The 21,000-nt window shown below is 50.5% G+C and overlaps 10 protein-coding genes across 10 annotated transcripts; 5 read left to right on the forward strand and 5 right to left on the reverse strand.

The window, feature by feature from the left end:
* Window positions 1–108: 108 nt before the first annotated feature.
* On the reverse strand, window positions 109–453 carry BO85DRAFT_439830 (uncharacterized protein; the record flags this gene model as incomplete). Its single annotated transcript, XM_025658730.1, has 1 exon — window positions 109–453. The coding sequence occupies one exon, from the start codon at window positions 451–453 to the stop codon at window positions 109–111; it is 345 nt and encodes a 114-aa protein (XP_025514044.1).
* A 1,206-nt stretch (window positions 454–1,659) lies between these two features.
* On the reverse strand, window positions 1,660–3,008 carry BO85DRAFT_439831 (polysaccharide lyase family 1 protein; the record flags this gene model as incomplete). Its single annotated transcript, XM_025658731.1, has 5 exons — window positions 1,660–1,995; window positions 2,048–2,281; window positions 2,340–2,436; window positions 2,483–2,608; window positions 2,662–3,008. 5 exons carry the CDS (start codon window positions 3,006–3,008, stop codon window positions 1,660–1,662), a joined length of 1,140 nt encoding a protein of 379 aa, XP_025514045.1.
* Window positions 3,009–5,711: 2,703 nt separating this feature from the next.
* sdh2 (succinate dehydrogenase iron-sulfur protein subunit SDH2) lies at window positions 5,712–7,499 on the forward strand. Its single transcript, XM_025660457.1, has 4 exons — window positions 5,712–6,228; window positions 6,292–6,547; window positions 6,613–6,764; window positions 6,820–7,499. The coding sequence occupies exons 1-4, from the start codon at window positions 6,124–6,126 to the stop codon at window positions 7,141–7,143; spliced, it is 837 nt and encodes a 278-aa protein (XP_025514046.1). The 5' UTR covers window positions 5,712–6,123; the 3' UTR covers window positions 7,144–7,499.
* A 92-nt stretch (window positions 7,500–7,591) lies between these two features.
* Window positions 7,592–8,925, reverse strand: BO85DRAFT_497603 (class II fructose-bisphosphate aldolase). The gene has a single exon (XM_025663998.1). It carries the CDS (start codon window positions 8,748–8,750, stop codon window positions 7,884–7,886), a length of 867 nt encoding a protein of 288 aa, XP_025514047.1. The 5' UTR covers window positions 8,751–8,925; the 3' UTR covers window positions 7,592–7,883.
* Window positions 8,926–8,991: 66 nt separating this feature from the next.
* Window positions 8,992–10,398, reverse strand: BO85DRAFT_374949 (oxidoreductase; the record flags this gene model as incomplete). The annotated part of the gene is made up of 3 exons (XM_025656147.1): window positions 8,992–9,552; window positions 9,600–10,093; window positions 10,143–10,398. The coding sequence occupies 3 exons, from the start codon at window positions 10,396–10,398 to the stop codon at window positions 8,992–8,994; spliced, it is 1,311 nt and encodes a 436-aa protein (XP_025514048.1).
* A 2,508-nt stretch (window positions 10,399–12,906) lies between these two features.
* On the forward strand, window positions 12,907–13,847 carry BO85DRAFT_450781 (LITAF-like zinc ribbon domain-containing protein). The gene is made up of 3 exons (XM_025660458.1): window positions 12,907–13,154; window positions 13,216–13,507; window positions 13,562–13,847. The coding sequence occupies exons 1-3, from the start codon at window positions 13,133–13,135 to the stop codon at window positions 13,725–13,727; spliced, it is 480 nt and encodes a 159-aa protein (XP_025514049.1). The 5' UTR covers window positions 12,907–13,132; the 3' UTR covers window positions 13,728–13,847.
* Window positions 13,848–14,818: 971 nt separating this feature from the next.
* BO85DRAFT_59378 (uncharacterized protein) lies at window positions 14,819–15,573 on the forward strand. The gene is made up of 2 exons (XM_025665511.1): window positions 14,819–15,033; window positions 15,242–15,573. The coding sequence occupies exons 1-2, from the start codon at window positions 14,950–14,952 to the stop codon at window positions 15,440–15,442; spliced, it is 285 nt and encodes a 94-aa protein (XP_025514050.1). The 5' UTR covers window positions 14,819–14,949; the 3' UTR covers window positions 15,443–15,573.
* A 245-nt stretch (window positions 15,574–15,818) lies between these two features.
* BO85DRAFT_497605 (uncharacterized protein) lies at window positions 15,819–16,857 on the forward strand (the record flags this gene model as incomplete). The annotated part of the gene is made up of 1 exon (XM_025663999.1): window positions 15,819–16,857. The coding sequence occupies exon 1, from the start codon at window positions 16,168–16,170 to the stop codon at window positions 16,855–16,857; it is 690 nt and encodes a 229-aa protein (XP_025514051.1). The 5' UTR covers window positions 15,819–16,167.
* Window positions 16,858–17,127: 270 nt separating this feature from the next.
* BO85DRAFT_439838 (uncharacterized protein) lies at window positions 17,128–18,276 on the forward strand (the record flags this gene model as incomplete). The annotated part of the gene is made up of 1 exon (XM_025658732.1): window positions 17,128–18,276. The coding sequence occupies one exon, from the start codon at window positions 17,128–17,130 to the stop codon at window positions 18,274–18,276; it is 1,149 nt and encodes a 382-aa protein (XP_025514052.1).
* A 399-nt stretch (window positions 18,277–18,675) lies between these two features.
* Window positions 18,676–20,988, reverse strand: BO85DRAFT_521414 (uncharacterized protein). Its single transcript, XM_025665198.1, has one exon. The coding sequence runs from the start codon at window positions 20,538–20,540 to the stop codon at window positions 19,020–19,022; it is 1,521 nt and encodes a 506-aa protein (XP_025514053.1). The 5' UTR covers window positions 20,541–20,988; the 3' UTR covers window positions 18,676–19,019.
* Window positions 20,989–21,000: the final 12 nt, after the last annotated feature.

Consider the following 21,000-nt stretch of genomic DNA (forward strand, 5'->3'; position numbering starts at 1 on the left):
AGGTGGTATCAAAAGACAAACAACATCGCTTCAAACACCTATACAGCAAATTAACCAAGAGCAATACATCATAGAGATACCTCAACGGAGGCAAGTTACATCATTCAATCACTTTCCCTCTTCATCTTCGTCATCATCATCATACTGACCCTCATTCTTCTTAGGATGAGGCGTAGGCACTCTCTTCAACGGAGCACCAGATTCATAATCATCAATCCCCATAAACTCGACGACTTCTCCTTCAATAACACGGATGCTCTGTTCATCGTCTTGGGTAGTAGGCTCCTCGACAACACCATCAGCGGCAAAAGGAGAATGATGTGACACCTTCTGCCTCTTCTTCGGCGGCTCATTGTCGTCGCCATTAGACGTAGAGGCATACATAGAGGCGACTGGCTGGCTCTTGGCTTTGACTACCTTGAGCCAGTTGGAAAAGGACACGATCTTGTCCATTTCGACTGTTGTTGGTCGTAAAAAGAGGATGGTTTGTTTGGTAAGAGAAAAGAGAAGAGTAGATGGATAGCAGCTTGCAAGAGCAAAAGCAAGAGCAAGTATAATAGCTTAAAGTGTGTTCTTATATTTGAACTTCAAGCGTAGTAAGCGAAGGAGTAGGTAGTTGAAGAAGGGAAAGAGTAAAAGGTTTCCGCTTGCAAGAAACGGGGGGCTCTTATACTTCCCTTCATTTAAGGTTTATGACTCCTTCTATATTCTATATATCACGTCTACCTCATCGACGCTACCTCTTTGGGCCAATAGCTGAGTTTGATCTGTGTTTACTAGTAGTGGTTCCGCTGGATGGGAGTAATGTACAGCCCTATAGGGATACATGGACATGTGGTGTATACACATCCTTACGTCTACAACATCTAGACTTGACACACTCTCCAGGTGTTGAGGTATCGTGACATCAGAAGCTGTAGTGTATTTGTCTTGGTTTGTTATTCTCAAGTACGTTCTCTACTTCGCGTACAAATATACAAGTTTTGACGATGTCATCCTGTGAGTCAAGGATGAGGTCATGGTGAATTGAGTAGTAGACGTTATTGCATAATGAAGATGTTATTCGATTCAATCCTCCAACATAATGTTCCAGAAGCCTTTGTTGCTTGTCAAATGGGCATAAATAATTGTAGAATAAGTTCAAACATGATCGTTATAGCAGCTGTATACTGCACAGACTGTACGGGGAATCGTTATCGTGATATCTTGATGTATGTTTGAGTTGCTTTGCTACTTCATGTTTTCATAAAGGAAAGGGTAAACCTTGAGTCGGTGTCGATGCAAAGAAGATTCAATTCCAGGATGATGCATCTACTCCTGAAGGACTGTTTGGGGTGAAGTATATCCGGCTCGGCTATCCAGATTAGGCCTTTGTTCCTATTTTGGGATAACGGGTGGAAAGTTTAACTACCGACAGCCATCTTATCAGATTTTTGCACTGTATACTCGTCGCTAAATGTGATCAAAACAAGATCTACTTAAGCAGAGCAATTGACAGAGAATAATGTCATTGTGTTGGCTGGTTATCAACCGCATTAGGGTCGTGAACACTCCCCATGAGTAATTATAGTAGAAGTAGATACACGAAAGGTAACTTATCAACAACACCGCGTCCCCTAATTACATCCACTGCTATATAATGTAAATGAGTTTACTCATTTACAGGTTGCCCTGACCGGCGTTAGCAGCAACGCTAGAGGCAACAGAGGTGTAAGCCGAAGCAGAGGCAATGTTCTTGCCCTCGAAGTCGGAGAGGAAAGAGGTGCTGTCCTCGGAGAAAGTGCCGGAGGAGCCGAAGCCGTTGATGACACAGTCACGGCCAAGGTAGGTGGAGCAGACTTCACCGGCGGTGGAGGAGGGGACGGTGAAGGCCTCGCCCTCGTAGGTCTCAAGAACAGTGTCGACGTTCTGGAAAACGTTGCCCTCAGCCAAGACGTAGCCACCCTCACCGATCTCGAAGGCGTGGCCGGAGATGTCGTACCAGTAGTTGTTGACCTGTGTTGGTGGTTAGTTCCAGTCGAAGGTGACCGGCAGAGATAAAACTTACAGCGTGGAGGAGAGTGTTGTCCTGGACCTTGGGGGAACGGCCGGAGGTGTGGTAGATGTAGTTGCCCTTCATGGTGACCAAGTCGGCGTCACCGTCAAGGTAGATGGCCCAGTAGTGGTAGCCATCGCAGGTGGCGGAGTAGTCGGAGACACCGTCAATGTAGTTGTTGGTGAGAGAGACGCGGTTGTCGGCGCTGGTTCCGAGGACGTAGTGCTGGCGACCAATGCGGGCAGTCTGTCATTTGTTAACTCGATGCTCTTGATTTAGTAAAAGTGAAGAAGTGAAGGCGTACAGTAACGTGGTCGATCCAGACCAGGTCACAGTCATCAAGAGTAATAGCATCACCACCCCAGACGTACTTGGGGTTGATGTCGGTAACGGCGATGTTCCTGATCTTGTTAGAGCAATTCCCTAATGACACCGTGTATAACCTACTGGATGATGATGTTCTCAGCACCGCTGACAATGCGGAGACCCTTGCCCTTAATGGCACCAGAGGAGCCCTCACCGATAAGGGACTTGTTGGAGGTGACGGTGATACCGAGGGTACCAGCGTTGTAGCTATTCAAGTTAGATGCGAGATCAAAAGCGGATGACAGCAGGCAAGGACATACTATTCAACGCTGACAGAGGGAGCATCGGGCTCGTAGTTCTCGCACCAGTCGTCCTGGTCAATAGCAACCTGGCAAGCGGAAGCGGTACCCCAAGGAGCGCAACCAGTGCCAGTGGTGGTACCTTCGCTGTCGGTGAAGTCGAAGGTCTTGGTCAGGACAATGACACGGGCCTCATCGTCTCCGAGGTAGGAGACCAGCTCATCGATAGTGTCGGGGTAGACGGGGGTGGCACTGCCACCACCGGTGACGCCCTTGGCGAAACCCTCAGCAGAGCCGGACACGCCGACGGCAGCGGCGGAACCAGCGAAAACAGCGGCAGCAGCGCTGAAGATAGTAGTGTACTTCATGGTGAAGTGTTTAGAACCAGCTAAGAAGGGGAAAGAAAGACTAAAGTGAAGAGAGAGGTATGCAGAGGAAAGGAAAGGAAAGGAAGGAATGGTTTGATACAGAGAAGATGTCAACCTGGATGGGATTGGGGCTTTTTATAGGGAAGACTGACTCGTCAGGTTGACGGAAGCATCTGACAAGAATCTGATAGAGCTTCGCCTTTGGCTCAGACCCATTCTGGGTAAATTGGACGGATGATCAGTATGAAACGGCCAAGTGCATCTTTCATTAGTAGCCAAGGGCTATCGAGCCAAACCGTTGATTCTTCTCGGTCACTCCACCGGCGCTAAAGTCGGTACTGACCGAGCAGGTAGTCGAAGGAGATCCATCATAGCGGACCATGGATGGAGTGATAGACATCGATGACAACCAAGATGGGAAGGGGAAAGAGGAGTAGTAGCCACATGGTTTGTCCATCGCGGTGATGGCCCCTGTTCGTGGACAGTGAGTTGGATGGTCCACTGTGCTGCCTGGCTATTGAAGGTCATAGGTGGACCTTGGGAATGAGTCGGGGGATTTACGGCGTTTCATGATGCCCGCGCCGGCGCACTTAGTCTCGGTAGTCTAAAGTAGTCCATCCACTCGGGCTGGTGGGCCTCGCGATTGAAATTCTGTAAAGAAGCAATTCCTCCGTCTTGGCAGAGTCCTTGTGGCAATGATAGTCGGGAAAATACCGAATTCGACCATCAGGGTGTAGCTAGTAGTTTGAGGATGTTGCGGATGGAAGGCTGGACGTGCTTGACAGTTAGGGCTGTTCATCACTGGTGAAGAACAAGAGGGGAACCGAGGGGGCAATTCTGCATCACCATTCCAGCAGTTTTGAAGAGTTTTACTTCCTTGACTTCCACTGAGACCGATTTTGTTTCAATTATTAATGGCTTCAGTACCTCTCCACGCCTCTCTCTATCTTTAGTCGGTCTTCTGGTCGAATGAGAACAGCTGGAAAAGCTGCGCGGAATAAAGAAAAAAAAAACGAATTAGGCGTTCTTGGTAAGGCGCCAGGAACGCCGGCCAAGTGGTCCACAGTGGAACCGTCTTCGGATTTCGGTGATAGCAATACACCAGTGACCACCCATTAAGTCGACGGCCGAGCAGCTATTACTCCTCGATTTTCGACTCCAGTGCAGAATTTTAGCCATCCAAATTCAGTATCGACCTAGTTGACTGACTGATGATTTTGTCATCTAGTCTGGACGGCTGAGTGGTCACGATAAGGTGGGAAAATGTCGGACTCCGTAGGCATCAGTTACCACTCATTCGTATCACGAATCAGGGGAAATGGGGTAACGTTGCCCCTATCAATCATATTTCCGGTCCATCTGCACACTATAGTGAGACATTTTGCTGTTAAGCTTGGATTCCGGCGTCTTGGCTCGTCAAGCTTCGAAGCCGTAGAAGGAGCTTATTCCACGCCAAAAGAAGATACTGAATCAGACAATATGGGGTGGTAGTCTAATTAAACCCCATCTATGTGGTCTGTCTAGCCTGTCTAGAACCTGGTGAGCCACATCGCGGTACCACTCGCCCTTTGACGAGGACTGTAATATCACCCCAGTTGGAGCTATCGAACTAGGCCAGCTACGATCAGACGCTTGGGTACCGGGCGCCCGATAGGGGTTAATTGTGGACTTGTTGACACTCAAGATTATGCTTAACCGAAACCAGAATCTTCCCCGAGGGTGTCGTGTTTACCTCTGATGACTTCCTTGATATTGAACACGATACCTGCCGCTTGCAAGTGCTGCGCCCATTGGATTGGCTAGTCCTCGAAGTGGCAGCCAAACCCCGCTCTTGGACAGCATCACGAGTTGAGGGTGGGAGCAATCATGAGCTCGCATGATATTATTGCAGAAAGTAGGTTGGTGATATATTGCCTGAGTAAATGACCAAGGGGTATTCGGAACCACCCGGAAGAGACTTGTTGGTTCTAGCCTCACCAAGGCCATCGTTCACTTCAAACATCGAGCTCTCTCGGCGTTGGTCATTTTCTTTGGTCACAATAGACAAGCTCTTTCCGCATTATGCTTGAATAAGACGCAATCTTCGTCAGTTCCTTGAGGGGAACTTAGATGTAGAAAGTCAACCGGCAAAACGCAGTCGGGGATGGATATCCGCATGACGGGAGAGAAATCATGCAGGAGTAATATAGATTCGTCATTTCTAGGCCGCCACCGGCACTTTTCTGCATATTGATGGGCCACCGATGCAGGCTACTGCAATGTGATAAAGTGCGGGTGATGCATAATTCCACTACCGCACACGAAAGAAGCAAGCGTGAGTGGAATTCCACCAAGACGAGAATGAGATTAGAATGGTGGAGATGCCCAATCGGGGATAGTTTCAATGCCTGATATTGTGGCCTCTTGTTGCCCTATTGCCTTATGGCCTTGAGGCCTTGTGGCCTTGACACCTATAATCTCTGCCTTGGCGCCTTAGACTGTTGATGCCTTATCGCCTGATGTTTATGGCTGCAGTTGATTTTTTGCCTTGTGGCCTTGGGCATCAATGTTTCGGAACGGCAAATGATTTCGGCTCCGTTTCCCCTTTGGGATATTGCCTGTTGGCCGAGCATACTCGAGTTACACGGACGTAGAAGAGGGCAGTGGGGTTTGATATCAGTAAGGGACGTTATGTCTGCTCTCATCAAGCTACTTACTCGGACTGAACACAATTCGGCTTCAATTGACTTCCGATTCAAGGTCACTGAGTGGAATTATATTCAATCCAGTGCCTCGCCGTGTATCCCCGACGCTTGCAATTAGGCTTTGCGTGATTGGCCAGCACCAGCTGAGTCAGCCATTTGCCGGCCGCCAGACCCGAGGTTACCTTGAGCTGCCAAAGGCGACAAAACATCGCCAGAACCGATCGACTTCACTTCCTCGTGCCTCCCTTGGACCTCGTTTGTCGTTGCCGCTGGCTGGCTGCTCTTCTTTCAGGCCTCTCTCCCCTCCCTCCACCGCCATCGACATTCTTTCGGTCTCATTGACCTCTCCTACTCGCGCATATCCTATTTTTCGCCCTCTGGTAGATCCCTCGCCCCCCGATCGACCGTGATCTCTTTCTCGACCGCCCACAATGGCTGCCCTTCGCACGACCTCGCGCCTGTTCGCTTCCTCGAAGCCGCTGTTCCGCCCAGCCGCCTTCACTCGCTCCTATGCGACCGTTGACGCCCTTTCCCAGGTGAGCGCAAGCGGCCACGCGAGCAGCAAGACCATTCCCGAATCTAAGACTTCGAATGTGCAGGACCCCAACCCCTCGGAGCAGCCCCGGGTCAAGACTTTCCATGTCTACCGCTGGAACCCCGATCAGCCCACCGAGAAGCCCAAGATGCAGTCTTACTCCCTGGATCTGAACAAGACCGGTCCCATGATGCTGGATGCCCTGATCCGCATCAAGAACGAGATGGACCCCACCCTGACTTTCCGGAGAAGTTGCAGAGAGGGTATCTGTGGAAGTTGCGCGATGAACATTGACGGTGTCAACACCCTGGCTTGCCTGTGTATGTTGTCCTGGAGTGCTTGGTGCGATGTCCCGGCTCGGTGGCGCTGACCTTTTGCTGTATAGGCCGTATCCCCACCGATACCGCCAAGGAGTCTCGCATCTACCCTCTGCCTCACACCTACGTCGTCAAGGACTTGGTCCCCGATTTGACCTACTTCTACAAGCAGTACAAGTCGATCAAGCCTTACCTGCAGCGCGACACCCCGACCGCGGATGTAAGTATTGACAGCGTGTGCTGCGATGTGGGCTTTTTTATTGATAAATTTATAGGGTCTCGAGAACCGTCAGAGCCCCGAGGAGCGTAAGAAGCTGGACGGTCTGTACGAGTGCATTCTGTGCGCTTGCTGCTCTACCTCCTGCCCCTCTTACTGGTGGAACAGCGAGGAGTACCTTGGACCCGCCATCCTCCTCCAGTCCTACCGTTGGTTGGCCGATTCCCGTGACGAGAAGACCGCCGAGCGTAAGGCCGCTCTCGACAACAGCATGAGCGTGTACCGTTGCCACACCATTCTCAACTGCTCGCGGACTTGCCCCAAGGGCCTGAACCCCGCACGGGCCATTGCGGAGATCAAGAAGATGATGACTGCTCATTAGAGAAGTGACACGAGATCTAAAAAGAATTGCTTTCTCTTTGTGCATTACGTCTTGTGTGGCTGGGTATTTTTCCTTCTTTCCTATCCCATTTCTTTTTGGTTAATTCGTGTCTGAGCTTTATTCCCTCCATCCCCGAGGTCTTTCATGTCGGATGTGTTTCAATAGGTGTAAATTGTGAATGTGATTTATAGCCATGGCGGTCAGCCAGTGATCAATTGAGTATATACTTGTGTGATCAGCGTAATGCGTAAGGTACAGGCGGTGTCAATTCGGGTTTCATATATATTATATATAGTGGAGTGTATACGCCTTGATTTCAATAATAGGTACCGCCAATCAATTATCTTTGAACTGGAGTTACAATGTTGTAAATGCCTAGAATCACACGGAGTCAAGTGGTCTAAACCTGGTCTCTGCCAGTCCAACTCAGTTATATATTCTGCCGCCAGTACCCAACATCATCATGATTACTAGTATACTGCACAGTACTAGTCATGTTCTCTCATTTCTTTATATATACTTCATAGTAAAAGACAAAATCATCTAGCAATTGATACTAGCAGTACTTCAATTCCTACCACCAACAATCATTCAAGATAATCCCACTCAATCTATATATACGAAGATAGAGCAACAACCACGAGATACTAGTATAGTAGTAGTATAAAAACCAAACCACACCCCATAATCCAAAACCAACTACCAAAAGAGGGAGGAAAAAAAAAGAGAAAAAAAAACAATTAATACCTCCCCCCCGACCCCAAAACCTCAATACACCTCCCAACCGCCTCCTCCATCCTAGCCGTCGCCTCCTCCACCAACCCCATCACCCCGACTCCCTTCTCCCCAGCCCTCCTCTCCATAACGCCCACCCACTCCCCATTCAACACCTTATTAATATTCACCTTACTAACCCCAGCCGCAACACATCTATCAAAAATCCCCTTATCAAACGGATCCGCCCCATGCAACACCAACCTCACCCTATCCCCCACCCTCTCCCTAATGCTCTCCAACCGGTCATACTCCAACCGAATCCCCCTGGGCCCATAACTCCCATGCACATTCCCAAAAGCCGGAGCCAGCCAATCAATCCCCGTGTTGACGAACTCCTCCGCCTCTTCGGGGGTCGTCAACACCCCCTCCAGGTCCGCAGTGTCCGAGACGCCGTCTTCCCCGCCCTCGATACGCCCGGGCTCGGCTTCTGTCGCGATGCCCCGCTCGTGGCAGTAGGCGACGAGCTCGCGCGTTAACGAGAGGTTCTCGGCTTTCTCGTAGTGGGACATGTCGATCATGATGCTGTCGAATCCGGGGGTGATGTCTGCGGCTTGGCGGACGATTTCGGGTGTTTGCGCGTGGTCGAGGTGCACCGTTATGGGGACGCTGGCGTTGCGGGCGGCTTCGGCGGCGGCGTGCACGAGGATGGACCCGGCGTATTGGAGTGCCCAGGGGAAGAGGAGGATCATGGCTGGGGAGCGGTGCTTTTCGGCGGCGCGGACGGTTGCGAGGATGCCTTCGATGTTGTAGCAGCACATGGCGGGCACGCCGTAGTGGTGCTGGTAGGCGTGGTCGAGGATGGGGAGGGCGCGGTTGTTGGGGAGGGGCATCGTGGTGGTGGTGGTGGTGGTGGTGGTGGTAGTTTTGGTTGAGAGGAAGAGGATGTAAGTGAAGAGAGAGGGGTATTGAAGAAAGTTGATTAGTGGTGTGAGTATGTGTGAAGGGTAGTCTTATAGTTCTGTCGCGACGGAATGGTTGATGTTGACTCCACTATTTACAGCCGGAGTTGCTCCGACCCTTATGAGATCATTTCCTGATGATATTAAATTCTGATTATTTCGGCGGCTAAGTCTACGGATAAACACGGATTACGCTGGTGCTGGCCTCCGACCCGTACCCTTGGCCCTTGGACATCAATAATACGTTCAGGGCTGCGTTGCCGAGATGGAGCGGGCAGTGCATGTCCCGCGCCTTCTGCACCACCTTCTCTAACCGACTCACTACCGCATTCAGAGTCTCTGAGCCAGCTGGTGCCTGTGTGCCGATTTTACCCTCAATCATCTCTAGTCCTCTCGTGACGAATACCTTGCTTCCACCGGCGGCGTCGCTGACGAGTTCGAAGAATTGCGCCATATCGACACCTAGTGACCGTGCGAAAGCGATGACTTCGGCAGCCGCGACAAGGTTTACGCATTGCATGAGGTCAAGCACGAGCTGTAGAGCGGTTTCTGGATCCTCGGTTGCGGAGGAAGTATCGAGGTCTTTGAGTGGATGCGAGTAGTACTGGCGGATCATAGCGGAGTCGTCCTTGGGGCCGTAACCTTGTACAAGAGCGGAGAGGTAAATCTGCTCTGCAGTTGCGCAGAGCGGAATTGGAAAGTTGTTTTGACGGGCTGAGGTAGTAATGATGCCCTGATAATGTTAGTATGCATGGTAATGGCAGGGTAGGTGCAACCCACAGCATCCTTCAGAATGATTGTCAGAGCACTCGCCCCAGGATTCCAATCCTCCTCCACCATCCTAGGAAAACGGTTCTCATGCATCCAGGTCCACGCTTCTGAGCTCTTTATCCGCTCTGCTGTATTCACTGCATCCAGGCCCAGATGCGCCGCGAAACCCATAGCCTCGCTGGCCCCCAAGATGTGGATGGCAGCCAGCACCTGATGTACCATCTTCATGTTACTGCCGGCTCCCACTCCTCCAGGGACAAGATAGAGCTTGCTTGGGGCAGACATAGTCTGCAACAAATCGCGCGCAATTTGCAGCGCAGAGTCAGCACCGCCCGCCATGATGGAGAGGGTGCCATCCGCGGCGCGCTTCGCACCTCCCGAGACTGGCGCATCAACAAAGTGGATATCTGACCGACCTCGAGAGGCGAGTTCTGCAGCGACAGATTGTGCATATGAGGCGGCGACGGTGGAGCAAAGGAGGAGGGTTGCATTTTGGGGAAGGTCTATTATGTTAGCTCGAGGGAATCACTGGCTAGCTAGGGAGGTACATACATTGCACAACACCCTCGTCTCCGAAGAGGACGGTTTGCGCCTGCGGCGCCGATGCTACCATGCAGACGTAGAAAGACTTTCCTTCCGCTGATTCACGCAGCGAGGAGGCGGGCGTGCCCCCCGCAGTTTGGAATCGCTGCACCGAGGCTGGAAAGACATCGTAGCCGTAAACAGGGTATCCTTCATGAACAAGGTGGGTGGCCATGCCGAAGCCCATGGCCCCGAGGCCGACAAAGCCAATGGCTGGTTTAGACATTTTCAATTCCAATTATGTGCTTTAGCTTCTTGAGCTGTGATCTTTGTCGTGTGGACCGGCACCATTTATGGAGGGGAAATGGGTCGCTGTGAAGTCCGAGGACGTGGGGGATACCGTGGGGGGTTCGGAGGCGGTCCGATCAACACAGTTGCTGGTGGACCCTGAACACTGCTAGTCGCATCACGTTTACACATGTCTCCTCCGAGCTTGGGACATCCTCCGAAACCCTTGCCCCGAGAAAAGGACCCCCGAATTGTTCTGGCGCTCGGTCGGTCGCTGTTGAAGCCGATACTATGAGGTATAACGAGTTGATGATCGGCAGGTCCGTTGACAGTCCCGCCCACTTTCCAATCCATCGCTATTGTTGACGGTAAAATGATGCTGCTGATATCTATCATGCTATCATGTAAATTAGACGGCAACAGCAGTAATGGTGGTTGTAGAACATTGCTCGCATGGGATGAAACTCATGGGGGCTTGGGCCAAGATTTCAACTTAAACCACAAGCATTATCCGCTAATAGCCTCCACGCATCGGTGAATTCAGGTTAGCTCTAAAAAGTTCTACGCTGTCTGTTCAGTTCTCGTTCAGGCTGCAATGTGTACAGAAATCGGGCTTGAAGTGTTCAGTAGACGGAAAGCAAGCGGCTTGCATAGCGACTAGAGTTGCGTAAGACCACCAGCATTCCAAACAGCGTGCAACGTATAAGTGCCATACAGCATGTTTTGGTTAGCTTCGAAGCCCAACTGTAAGTGGCAGCCGACCGGGGAGAGTAACATGACATTATGTTGGCAATTACCTCATCGCATGTGTAGTTTGCTCACCTAGAGCTATGCCATCATGCAGGCGGATCTATTAACCCTCCTGTATCATTCTAGACATCGAAGTATTGGAAGAGAAGGGTTCGGAGGAAGCACAAAGACACGCAGGCATTATCAGGGCCGAGATTTAGCATCTCAATCTTGAGTAGAAACGTCAACGCTGAATTCGCGAAGACCAGTATTAATTATAGCGACCTAGGAATACTGGAAATTCAGAGGTGGATAGAGGGATTTCGTTAAATCCTGTATCTTCCACACCATAATCTGAGAGAAACCTAAACCTTGCGAAAAAACCCCATACCACCTAGTTTCACTATTAGTTCAGAAAAACTAGAGTGTGCAGAGACAGCTCAGAATGGTCAAGACTGAATGCCTACCTAGAGTGTCCAGTAGAGATTAAAAGGTCCTAAGAGTCTGAAGGACGGAACACAATTGATGTGCTCGGACAGCCTTCGAGCATTTTAGGACGACATCCAACAACCAACCAGACGCGCAACGCGCAGACTTCTACTGTAGAAGAGAGCTGGACACGACTCAAATGACCACGCAGGACCCCGACCGGCCAGTGACGAACATCTGACCGAGTCGGGGAGATAAATCCTGGCACGTTTTGAAACGTCATGGTTCAGACTACCGTAGCTCTGGATGCAGATGCATCCGGGGACGCGAGATTGCTCCGGCTGCTGGCCGGATGCCATGACATCTTCTGTGGCCTGGCTATATGGGATCACGGTTGCAGTCAGCACAGGGGTTTTCGCCAGTCAAAAAGAACAACTCACTTGCCGGAGTAGACATGGAAATGCTACATACCCCAGCAGGTCAATCCGAGTGAGTTTCGCCAAAGCATCCTAAGGCATGGAAACGCGTCTCAGCGGAGTCAGTTCGCTGGACCCCAGCAACGGTGTTCTAAGCAGCTGACCCGTCAAGCTGTATATACAGTGGTGAACAGTTCCAGGAACACATTCATCTTGTTTTCATTCAACTGGAGGAGTGAGGTGCAGAGAATGGTGATGTGTTTGTTCATGGAGGAGAGAGAGAGAGATAGAGAGAGATCAAAGGGGAAGGCAAGCGTCGATCGCAAGGAATTAACTTCCGATGAGTAATGGCAGGAACTATCCTAGCTTGTGCTGTCTCATTCACCTTCACTGCTACGTTGTGGGTGGAGCTTTCTTTTGTTTAAACCCCAGCAAATGGCCCCCAAAACGGATATGGGATGATGTCGAAGCAAACATCACAGGGGGAATTAGAGGAAACTACGTCAAAGCATTCCAGTAGACCCAACTCATGACCTCGCCAAGTTTCAGAAGTTCAAACTAAATTGAAGGATGAGCGCCCGTCATTCTTGGGACTCAGTTTGGTACAATCTTGGCCGTGGCAGCGCCCCTCGTATTTTTTTACCTTTCCCTGCCACAACTCACAAGGCTACCCTTGTACACTGCAGATCAAGAAGGCACTGCCCTGAAATCCTAGCCACGAAGGAATGCCCAGAGTTCCCCGCCCCTACTTGGACCATTGGCGTGAGAGCCTTTTCCCCAGACCAATGTTTGCCCAGTACTAGTAGTAGTAATTAGGCGCAATCTCAGCCTCGTCCCGCGAGCCCAACGGCCACTTCATCCCCCCTGCCAATCGCGTGGATCTCCTTCCCACAAATGATTGATCGATTGTGTGTCTCATCCCCAGAAGGTCACCAGAGCACGAGCAAATAATATTTGTTTCGTATCCAAGTTGGCTCGCGATGCGTTCCACAAATAAATTCTAGGCGTTGGCTCAGACTGAGGCTTTGAGCCTCCAATCTAAATTAGCACAACTATAAGAATGCGCCCGGGGATGGAATTAACTAAGATAGTTTTCTCTAAATTACACACTAGCTGAAGGGGACATTTATTCAAAGCTCAACCGTATACCTATTCACAATGGCCGAGAAAGCAAACCCTCGTGCGTTCACCCTAAAAAGAAAGTGCGTCATGTTGGATGACTCTACTAACTTTACTACTAGCAGCAGTTCCTACCTACGAGGAACAACAACAACAACAACAACCACAAACCGAAACCCACGAGCTTTCCTCCAGAGAGCTGCCTGCATATGCGCAACCTCCCACCGAACAGACGCCTGAGATCCAACCCCATCAGCCCCAGCAGACCTTCTATGCAGGCTCTCAACACCCGAGCGGCTATAATACTCCGACTCCACTGTATGCACTGCAGAAGACGCCGGCACCTGTCGACTGTCCGGCCTGTGGAGAGCGGAAAATGACTCGCGTGGAGGCCGAAACAGGCAGTTCAACTCAGTATGTGCACGGCTTTTCCACAATAATGGACCAAACTAATGATGTTTTCCATAGTGCTTGGGCTGCAGTGCTCTGCTGCTGTCTGTGTCTAGGATGTATTCCATATATGATGTCGTCGCTGAAGAACCAATGTCATTACTGTGGAAATTGTGGTGTCTTGTTGGCTACATGGCATAACAGTGGACGGACGGATGTGCATCGGCCTGGCTCGAAGAAGTAATGGGGGTTTATTATGCTGTTGCCTATGTCTCTTTGCGTGTTTGATGTGATACCACTATGAGTCTTTTACCATATCCTTGGACATATTAGTTGTGATAATTGGGAAACGATTAACATTTTACGGTCTGCGTGTAGGCAAGAACCTTTGATGCTTAACCTATGGGAAGTAAGCATTACAACACAGCATGTTAGAAGGAAACCAACCTCTAGGTCATTCTCAAGCTTACGCTTCTGCCTTGAGCTCTAAACTTTTTTGGTTTTGCGAGCTTCACATGACCGAAGTGACATTGACCAAGCACTTCGGAGTACCTCTGCGCATACTCGCATGTGGCAGACCGAACTGGACATATAAAACCGCAATCTTTATGGCTGAAGGACAAGTACCCGATTGGGCGATTCCTGGGGCGGTCGTCAGTCACTATCTCGAACTGCTGATCATCTTCTGCGGGCCCGTTCATCAGCCATGATAGGCCGCATTACGAGAACTGGACCCAAGTGGGACCGTTTATATCAGCCCTAATGGCTGGACCCTGGATCTTTCTACAGTACACATCTTCTGGCGTCAAAGGACATTGATTCCGGAAGGCTTCTTTGGCTCTCCCAAGTCAAGCGAGTAGTAAATCCATGTCTCGTTGCATCAGCAATGCTGGGAAGGGGCCGATTAGATAAGAGCGCGGACCAAATGTATGACGTCAAGGATGTTCCTCCGGCAAACACGAGAAGGGGCCTGTTCTCTAGAATTTCGATCAACAAAGCTGGAGCTCTCGCTTATGGATGAATCCTCGATTCTCCTGTCCACGACTCATTTACCCTGCATCCACTGCAGCCGGGCACGAATCGGGAGGCCGGGCGGTGGTAGAGAACCATGGCCGTGAAAGAGTGGTGACGCCAGCGGGACGAGCGGATCGCCAAACCTTGATCACAATTGATTTCATGACTGTTCCTTATGGGCAGGCATCGCGATACGCGTTATATGGCATGCAGATTGGGGAGGAAGCGTTAGGAATGGGCATTGAAGGTTGCGAATCGCTTCTGTGTAACTGGAGGTGGGGAGATTACACACCTATCTGTCCGGAGTGCTGCCGCGCCAATTGACTGCCATGAATGGCTTCACCTCGAGCTGTTGTGTTTTGATTGACCCTTGAGCGTCCCGAGTTCGGCTTACCAAGTTACCCTCCTGTCAGAAATAAGCTTCGTGGACCAGCCCATACAGCGTTGCATGCATGTGCCCTCCTTCACGTCATTGCGATCCTTGCTGTCATGACCTTCCGCTGCTCCCGATGCAGCCAGTCCTACCAGTAACCAGGGTTGTTCATCCGCCCGTCCAACTCTTCCCTTCTCTTTATTCTCCTCGTGTCATATCATCTCTGCTTCCCGTGCCGTTGTTCTCGCAGGTCGTGGGCATCCTCAATCTCTCTTGATCAGTCCTCGTTCACCGAAGCCGCGCGGTCGTTGTTCGTGAGTTGCACATGCTTTGAGGAGATTGATTCTGTGTGGTAGGCTAATAGGAAGTAGATCATGGCCGCTATCGACCTCCTCGCCCTCGAAGCACGACACCAAGTGATCAAGCGAAGCAACTGGGCCGGCGAGAATCCGGGCGTGGTCCTGGTCTTCTGCATCGTTTTCATCGTTGCTGTGGGAATCATCGCACTCTTCATCTACCGAAAATGCATGGCACGAAAAGCAGCTAAACAGTCATATGAGGTCGAAGCTTGAACCTTTGACTGATCCGACCGATGATGCTGTGATACGAGAGTATTGGAGAAAGAAGGATGGAAGGATGAAAAGGATACGATTTCGGGCTGGCTACGTCGCTGCAACGATCGATACGCACGTTCTCCTTATCTTTGTGTGCCTTTTGTCCGTCCGTCAAGGATACCCGCTCGTGCTTTTGGTGGATCTGGGCGCTGACGGATTGCGTTGATTTAATGGATTGCTTGGACTGTGTTGGCATTAAGGGTACAGAGTCTTAGTTGGATGGGAGGAAAGGATATACTGAATACATACTTTTTAATTTTGCCTATTATGTTATCCCAACTGGATGATATTTCAACACCTAGACTTTTGCAATGGTGAACTCAAAAGAAGTAACTGTACATTGCTGTGGACAAATCTGACTGAATCACCTAGAATACTACTATGAAAGAGCTGCCACGGCTTGGATGGGCCACATCCGCATGGGACCAGCAGTTGCGCCAATGATGGGACAGCAAGTGGTCCAGATGGCAACGGATCTCGTATTCGGGTTGATCGTCATCAGCACAGAATAAGGTTCGTAGGAAAGCTCCAATCTTCTCTTAAAAGATTGACTGGTGCACTTGAAGGTCGCAAAAATATGTCAGGCGCATGCTTCCGTAACTTCAAACTACTCAGTATTTCCCTCATAATAATCTGCCGCTGGTCGCACGGAAGGAGCCTTAGGCGCTCACCATTTAATTAAAATGCCCTCCTTCCTCTCCGTTTCATCCTTTGTGCTCGCTGCTTCCCTCAGCACCATCACATATTTGACTTTCCTCCACCGTTGTCTCAAGAACCGAATCCACCATGAGACGCATTGCGGTACACTCTCCAAATCGGTTTCTTCCACCATATCCACGATCCCCTCCGAAGTCTACACACCAGAATACTATGCTCTCCACGATCGAGCTAACCGCCGGGTGCCTCGCCAGCTGCTTCCCCGCCAGAAAGACGCTGAAATCCTGACCATTCTCTTGCGTCGCAACATGACAGCTTTCGCACACTTTCCTCAGTGCTATATGTTGTGGCTGATCAGCCCAGCCACAAAACGCCCAACGTTTCATACGTCACATATTGATTCGCTGGATTTTAACAAGGGCGATGTTATCTGCGGAATCTACCGTGTCCTAGACCGAACCGCGAACAAAGTCGAGTTCGGAATGACTTACAAAGGGGTGGATGGGCGATTGGTGATTCGGTTCTGGGATGAGGACAAGGACGCTGTTTTCGCCAGTGAAACTGCGATGTGGACAAAGGCGGATGGAACAGAGCGCGCCACAATGCCACTTGAAAACCCCGTGCTTCGGTTCTTTCATGAACTGGCCGCATGGTGGCTGCTAGATTCCGGAGTCAAATATCTGACGGACTTGGATGCAGAATTGGAGGATGATTGATACTCGAATTGTACCACCAGTGTGAACCATCAAGAGGGAGATATGCCGTATCGACTAGCTTCAAATTCCGACAACGTTATGGCTTATGATCGGAATCTATACAAGAAGGCAATGGTATTGCTCTCTTACTTTGTCTCCTCTACGTATCGCAGACATATAAGCCTCCTTGAAATTCCTGTGTGTGCAGCGTCACGAAACGTTCACAACTGCTCCAAATCTTCCAACGCATCCTATAAAGGCCAAATCCGCCTCAGACACCAAGCAAACATTATGTGCCAATATACCTTCCACAACAACCCTGACTGTGGCCATATTGCAAACTTCAGCCTTGACATCTGTGTTGATATGATGAATACAATGCGCGAGGGCACCAAGAACCCTCCTGACCACAAGGTCACCACTGTCCATGACCTTCTGCCGAAAGGTCCCTTTTACCAGTGTCGTCCATGTGAGGGCAAACTTGCCAAGGTGGACACCAACTGTTCAGACTGCTCCGATTCTGAATATGTCGTTCTGGAGGGTCAAAACGCAGGTGTCCCAATTGTGCACAGCTATATGGAGATGTGCCTGAATGAGAAGAATACACCACCCGATGGTTGTGACAACTTCGTGCATGTGAACCAACCGCCACGACTGGGGACCCCTACCCCGGCACCGAAACCGATGTCTGCCAGCCAAACTCTGAAGATGAGGGATCTGGCTAGTAGTGAATCAGAGATCCATCCACCGCTCAACATGATGGAAACGCTGGAAGGATATGAAGATTTCCTGAAGAAATCAAACGAACAACTCCGTGCTCGTCGCCCGCCTTCCACCCCTATTCGCAGTCCAGAGTCAGGGAGCTACGGGGATATACCTGTTGCGAACCAATCATGGTATGCGAGTGACTCGGACACAGAGACTGACCAGGTGCAATCTCCCCGTCCCCTAGGCTCTCCTTTCAGCTCACCACATCGGGCCCCACGACCAAAAGAAGCCCCATTGCGTGTATCCGACTTGAATAGCCCACCACCTAGCCAACAGCCAGGCTACCTCAAGGCAACCCCCCGATTGACCAAGGCAGGGATTCAGGGCGAGGCTGCACCTGTTTACCGATCGAACGGTGCCAGAACTCCGCCCAACCAGCAATGGTATTCGACGCTGCTTCCTTGCACACCTTCTCATCTGATCATTCCCCAACGCTATTCTCCACCATCCGCACCGCGCAAGACTCATCGGACAGAATATTCGCAATATAACCCAGTGGACACGTCGGGCATCCCTTTCCGCCGCGAGTACAGGTTGCCGCGCCACGATGTTCTAAATACAGTCCTTCAGTCCCCACCGTCGCAATATCCTGAAAGTTATAACAGAAGCTATTCAAGACAGTACTGGGGTGCCGTATCCGGTATGAGTCCTGCGTGCGATGAGCGATGGTGATACCCCATCGATGGCAGTATATGGGGGTTCGATGATATCAGCACTTACCAAGTTCATATTTCGGTCTTGTTACGGGTCTGATCTATACTATATATACACAAAAATACCCATGGATGCATGCGTTCTGTTTCACTGCTAATCGATTATCTTTCGGGTTTTTATGCGAAAGTGATGGCGATGATATCAGTGACAGGTTGAGTGACAGCCTGAGAATGTGATTTGGTGTTTCACCTAGAGTTATGAGTTATTGGTTCAGAGGATTCGATAATATCTGACAGTATAATTGTTATGAATTGTCAGTTTTGGTTATGGTTATTGCAAATGGATATCCAATTTACAAGCTCAAATCCTTCTATTCTGTCCCTAGTATATTCTATAGACTGAGTAACACACTACGTAGCCGAAGTAAGCAGTAGTCATGAACGAACAAGTAAACTGAGGGAACAGTCTCTCTTAGTATAGCCTACGAGATTAGACCCCACAATACCACGCACACTTCCTGAACATGAAATGCAACTCCAAAATATCATAATAAATAGTATCAACGAGCTAGTCATTAGGCTATTACCCACCAACACCAACACCAGCAATCCAGCGAAAGATAACCAAGGATATCACATCACATCAAATCAAAACATCAAATCATAAATCATAACTCATGCAATGACATCCAAAACTATATCCCAACTCCAACCTTACCAACAACCAACCAAATCAACGACTTAAGGGAAAGGAAAGAGGTATCACCACTGCCCCCGACACATCGGACAACTCGTCTGCCGATCGCCTTCAAGCGCCGAAGCTATCCACCGGTCCATACACTCGCGGTGGAAGTTATTTCCGCATTGCTTCTGGCACCAGACGAGGGAGGTGTCGTCATCAGAGGTATGGTTGTGTTCGGTAGACTCCTTTTGTAGAGCGCAGAGGCAGATGCAGCAGTCGCCTTCGATGGGGTGGCGGGTGATGCCATGTTCTGAGATGGTGGGTGGGATGATGGAGGGAGGGGGGGTTGATGGGGGTGTCGGGAGGTGTTGGGGGGTAGAGATGGAGGTAGAGGTAGGGGTAGGCTGGGAGGTGGTGTCTTGGGTGGTTGTAGATTCTGGAGTGTCTGTGGTGGTAGAGCGAGATTCTTCGTTGTTTGAGGTAGGAGGACTTGGAAGTGGAGGGTTTGGAGTGGTGGTTTCTGAGGTTCCTGTAGGAGGAGTGGATTCGGATTCCTGGGTGGTTGTGGATGAAGGACGCTCTTCATTGTTGGGTGTAGTTGTGGTATTGGCAGAGTCGGTTTCTGTGCTAGGAAGGCTAAGTGCTCTTCTTGTGCTCGAGCCCGTAGCGCTGGGGCCGGAGGTAGCATTGGTGCTGCTTTGCTGGGCAGGGGAAGGAGTAGCTAGTGCATCGCTAGTATCACCGATCTCAACTACCCTAGACACAGAGCTCGGGGTAGCAGCACGTCGTTCAGCTTGAGCAGGAGTAGCTGGGCCATCGCTTGTCCTCTGGACCCTGGTTGTGCTAACAATGGTGCTTCTGCGTAGTTGCACGTTCGTGCTAGTGGAAGTGTTGACCTGCAAGGTTGTTTCAACACTCCCTCCACGAGCATCCTGCCTCCGTGAAGACAGCAAGCCACTGGACTCCGAGTTCCTCTGGAACCCGTATGCCTCGTTGCGCTCCACCGTAGTAGTCTCAGTCTCGACAGTAGGAGAAGGTGAAGCTCTTCTTCTCGCTTCTTCCTGTCCTCGGGCGTATCCCATAGCCGCACTTCTTCTGACCATGTCTTCAGTCTCCCGTCTAGTGCGCTCTGCGTCTCTCCTCGCCCGCTCTTTCTCCCGCTCCGCTCGCTCTGCCTTACGAATTGCATCCTGCATCTTCCTTTCGAGTTCCGCAAGTCTATTCTCTATGATTCTTGTTTCATCACGCATCCTTGGTGATGGTGACCGCCGAGGCATCGATCTACTCGGCGAGCTCCAAGGAGGAGACCGATGTCCAGCGATGTATTCATCGACTCGAGAGACCCAAGTATCAGTTAGGCCAGCAGCTTGGTTCTGGTGATAATGTCGGCAGAGGACGAGAGGAGCCAACTCCTCCAGTACATGATCAATAGACTGGCCGGCTCTGAGCAAGCGGGTCCCTTGGTCGAGAAGGGAAACTGCATGTCGGCGGTTTCTGGCGTTTGTGGGGTTGCGGCACTGACGGCCCTTTGAGGGCGCCCAGCCAACACAGGGTTGGCTTTCTGGGTAGATTCCGAGAATGTCGGAGAGATGGCGTGTCATTATGTTGTGTGCCGGATGGACAGCAAGGGCAGGCTGGGTATGCAGTAGACAACTAAAGTGGAAGCGCTTGCTCACTGGTTGCGGTTCAGTACGTAGGACACAAGCAGCGCAAAGAACAAAAATCTCTAGCAGATATATAAGATGATGAGTTGAAAGCTTAGAAGGAAAAGTCCATTGATTCCATCCGCCAGACGTTCTAGATGACGCCTTTATACCTCATGGTCCATGGTCCTTATCTCGACATGGAGGGAGGCCATTGTGGCTGTTCACTACACCCTCTCTACCAGCGACGAGGCTGAGCAGCAAGCTAACCGTTGACCCCTGTTTGAGAGAAAGGCTGAGATAGCGACCACGCATGGTAGTTCGAGCGATAGTGCGACTGGTGGTGCACGAGCTACGGGTTTAGTGTGCATTTAGGGTCAGCGTGATTGGTGTTAGATTGGCGTTGGGACGATCAACT

Source organism: Aspergillus piperis (genome assembly GCF_003184755.1).
Source record: "Aspergillus piperis CBS 112811 unplaced genomic scaffold BO85scaffold_13, whole genome shotgun sequence".
In the NCBI taxonomy this organism is placed as follows: Eukaryota; Fungi; Ascomycota; class Eurotiomycetes; order Eurotiales; family Aspergillaceae; genus Aspergillus; species Aspergillus piperis.

Coding starts and splice junctions, on each gene's coding strand:
- sdh2 (XM_025660457.1), top strand. CDS start 6,124: ATGGCTGCCCTTCGCACGACCTCGCGCCTGTTCGCTTCCTCGAAGCCG. Junction 6,229..6,291: donor CCGTTGACGCCCTTTCCCAG/GTGAGCGCAAGC, acceptor TCGAATGTGCAG/GACCCCAACCCCTCGGAGCA. Junction 6,765..6,819: donor GCGACACCCCGACCGCGGAT/GTAAGTATTGAC, acceptor ATAAATTTATAG/GGTCTCGAGAACCGTCAGAG.
- BO85DRAFT_497603 (XM_025663998.1), bottom strand. CDS start 8,750: ATGCCCCTCCCCAACAACCGCGCCCTCCCCATCCTCGACCACGCCTAC.
- BO85DRAFT_450781 (XM_025660458.1), top strand. CDS start 13,133: ATGGCCGAGAAAGCAAACCCTC. Junction 13,155..13,215: donor GGCCGAGAAAGCAAACCCTC/GTGCGTTCACCC, acceptor CTTTACTACTAG/CAGCAGTTCCTACCTACGAG. Junction 13,508..13,561: donor GAAACAGGCAGTTCAACTCA/GTATGTGCACGG, acceptor TGTTTTCCATAG/TGCTTGGGCTGCAGTGCTCT.
- BO85DRAFT_59378 (XM_025665511.1), top strand. CDS start 14,950: ATGTGCCCTCCTTCACGTCATTGCGATCCTTGCTGTCATGACCTTCCG. Junction 15,034..15,241: donor CAGTCCTACCAGTAACCAGG/GTTGTTCATCCG, acceptor AATAGGAAGTAG/ATCATGGCCGCTATCGACCT.
- BO85DRAFT_521414 (XM_025665198.1), bottom strand. CDS start 20,540: ATGACACGCCATCTCTCCGACATTCTCGGAATCTACCCAGAAAGCCAA.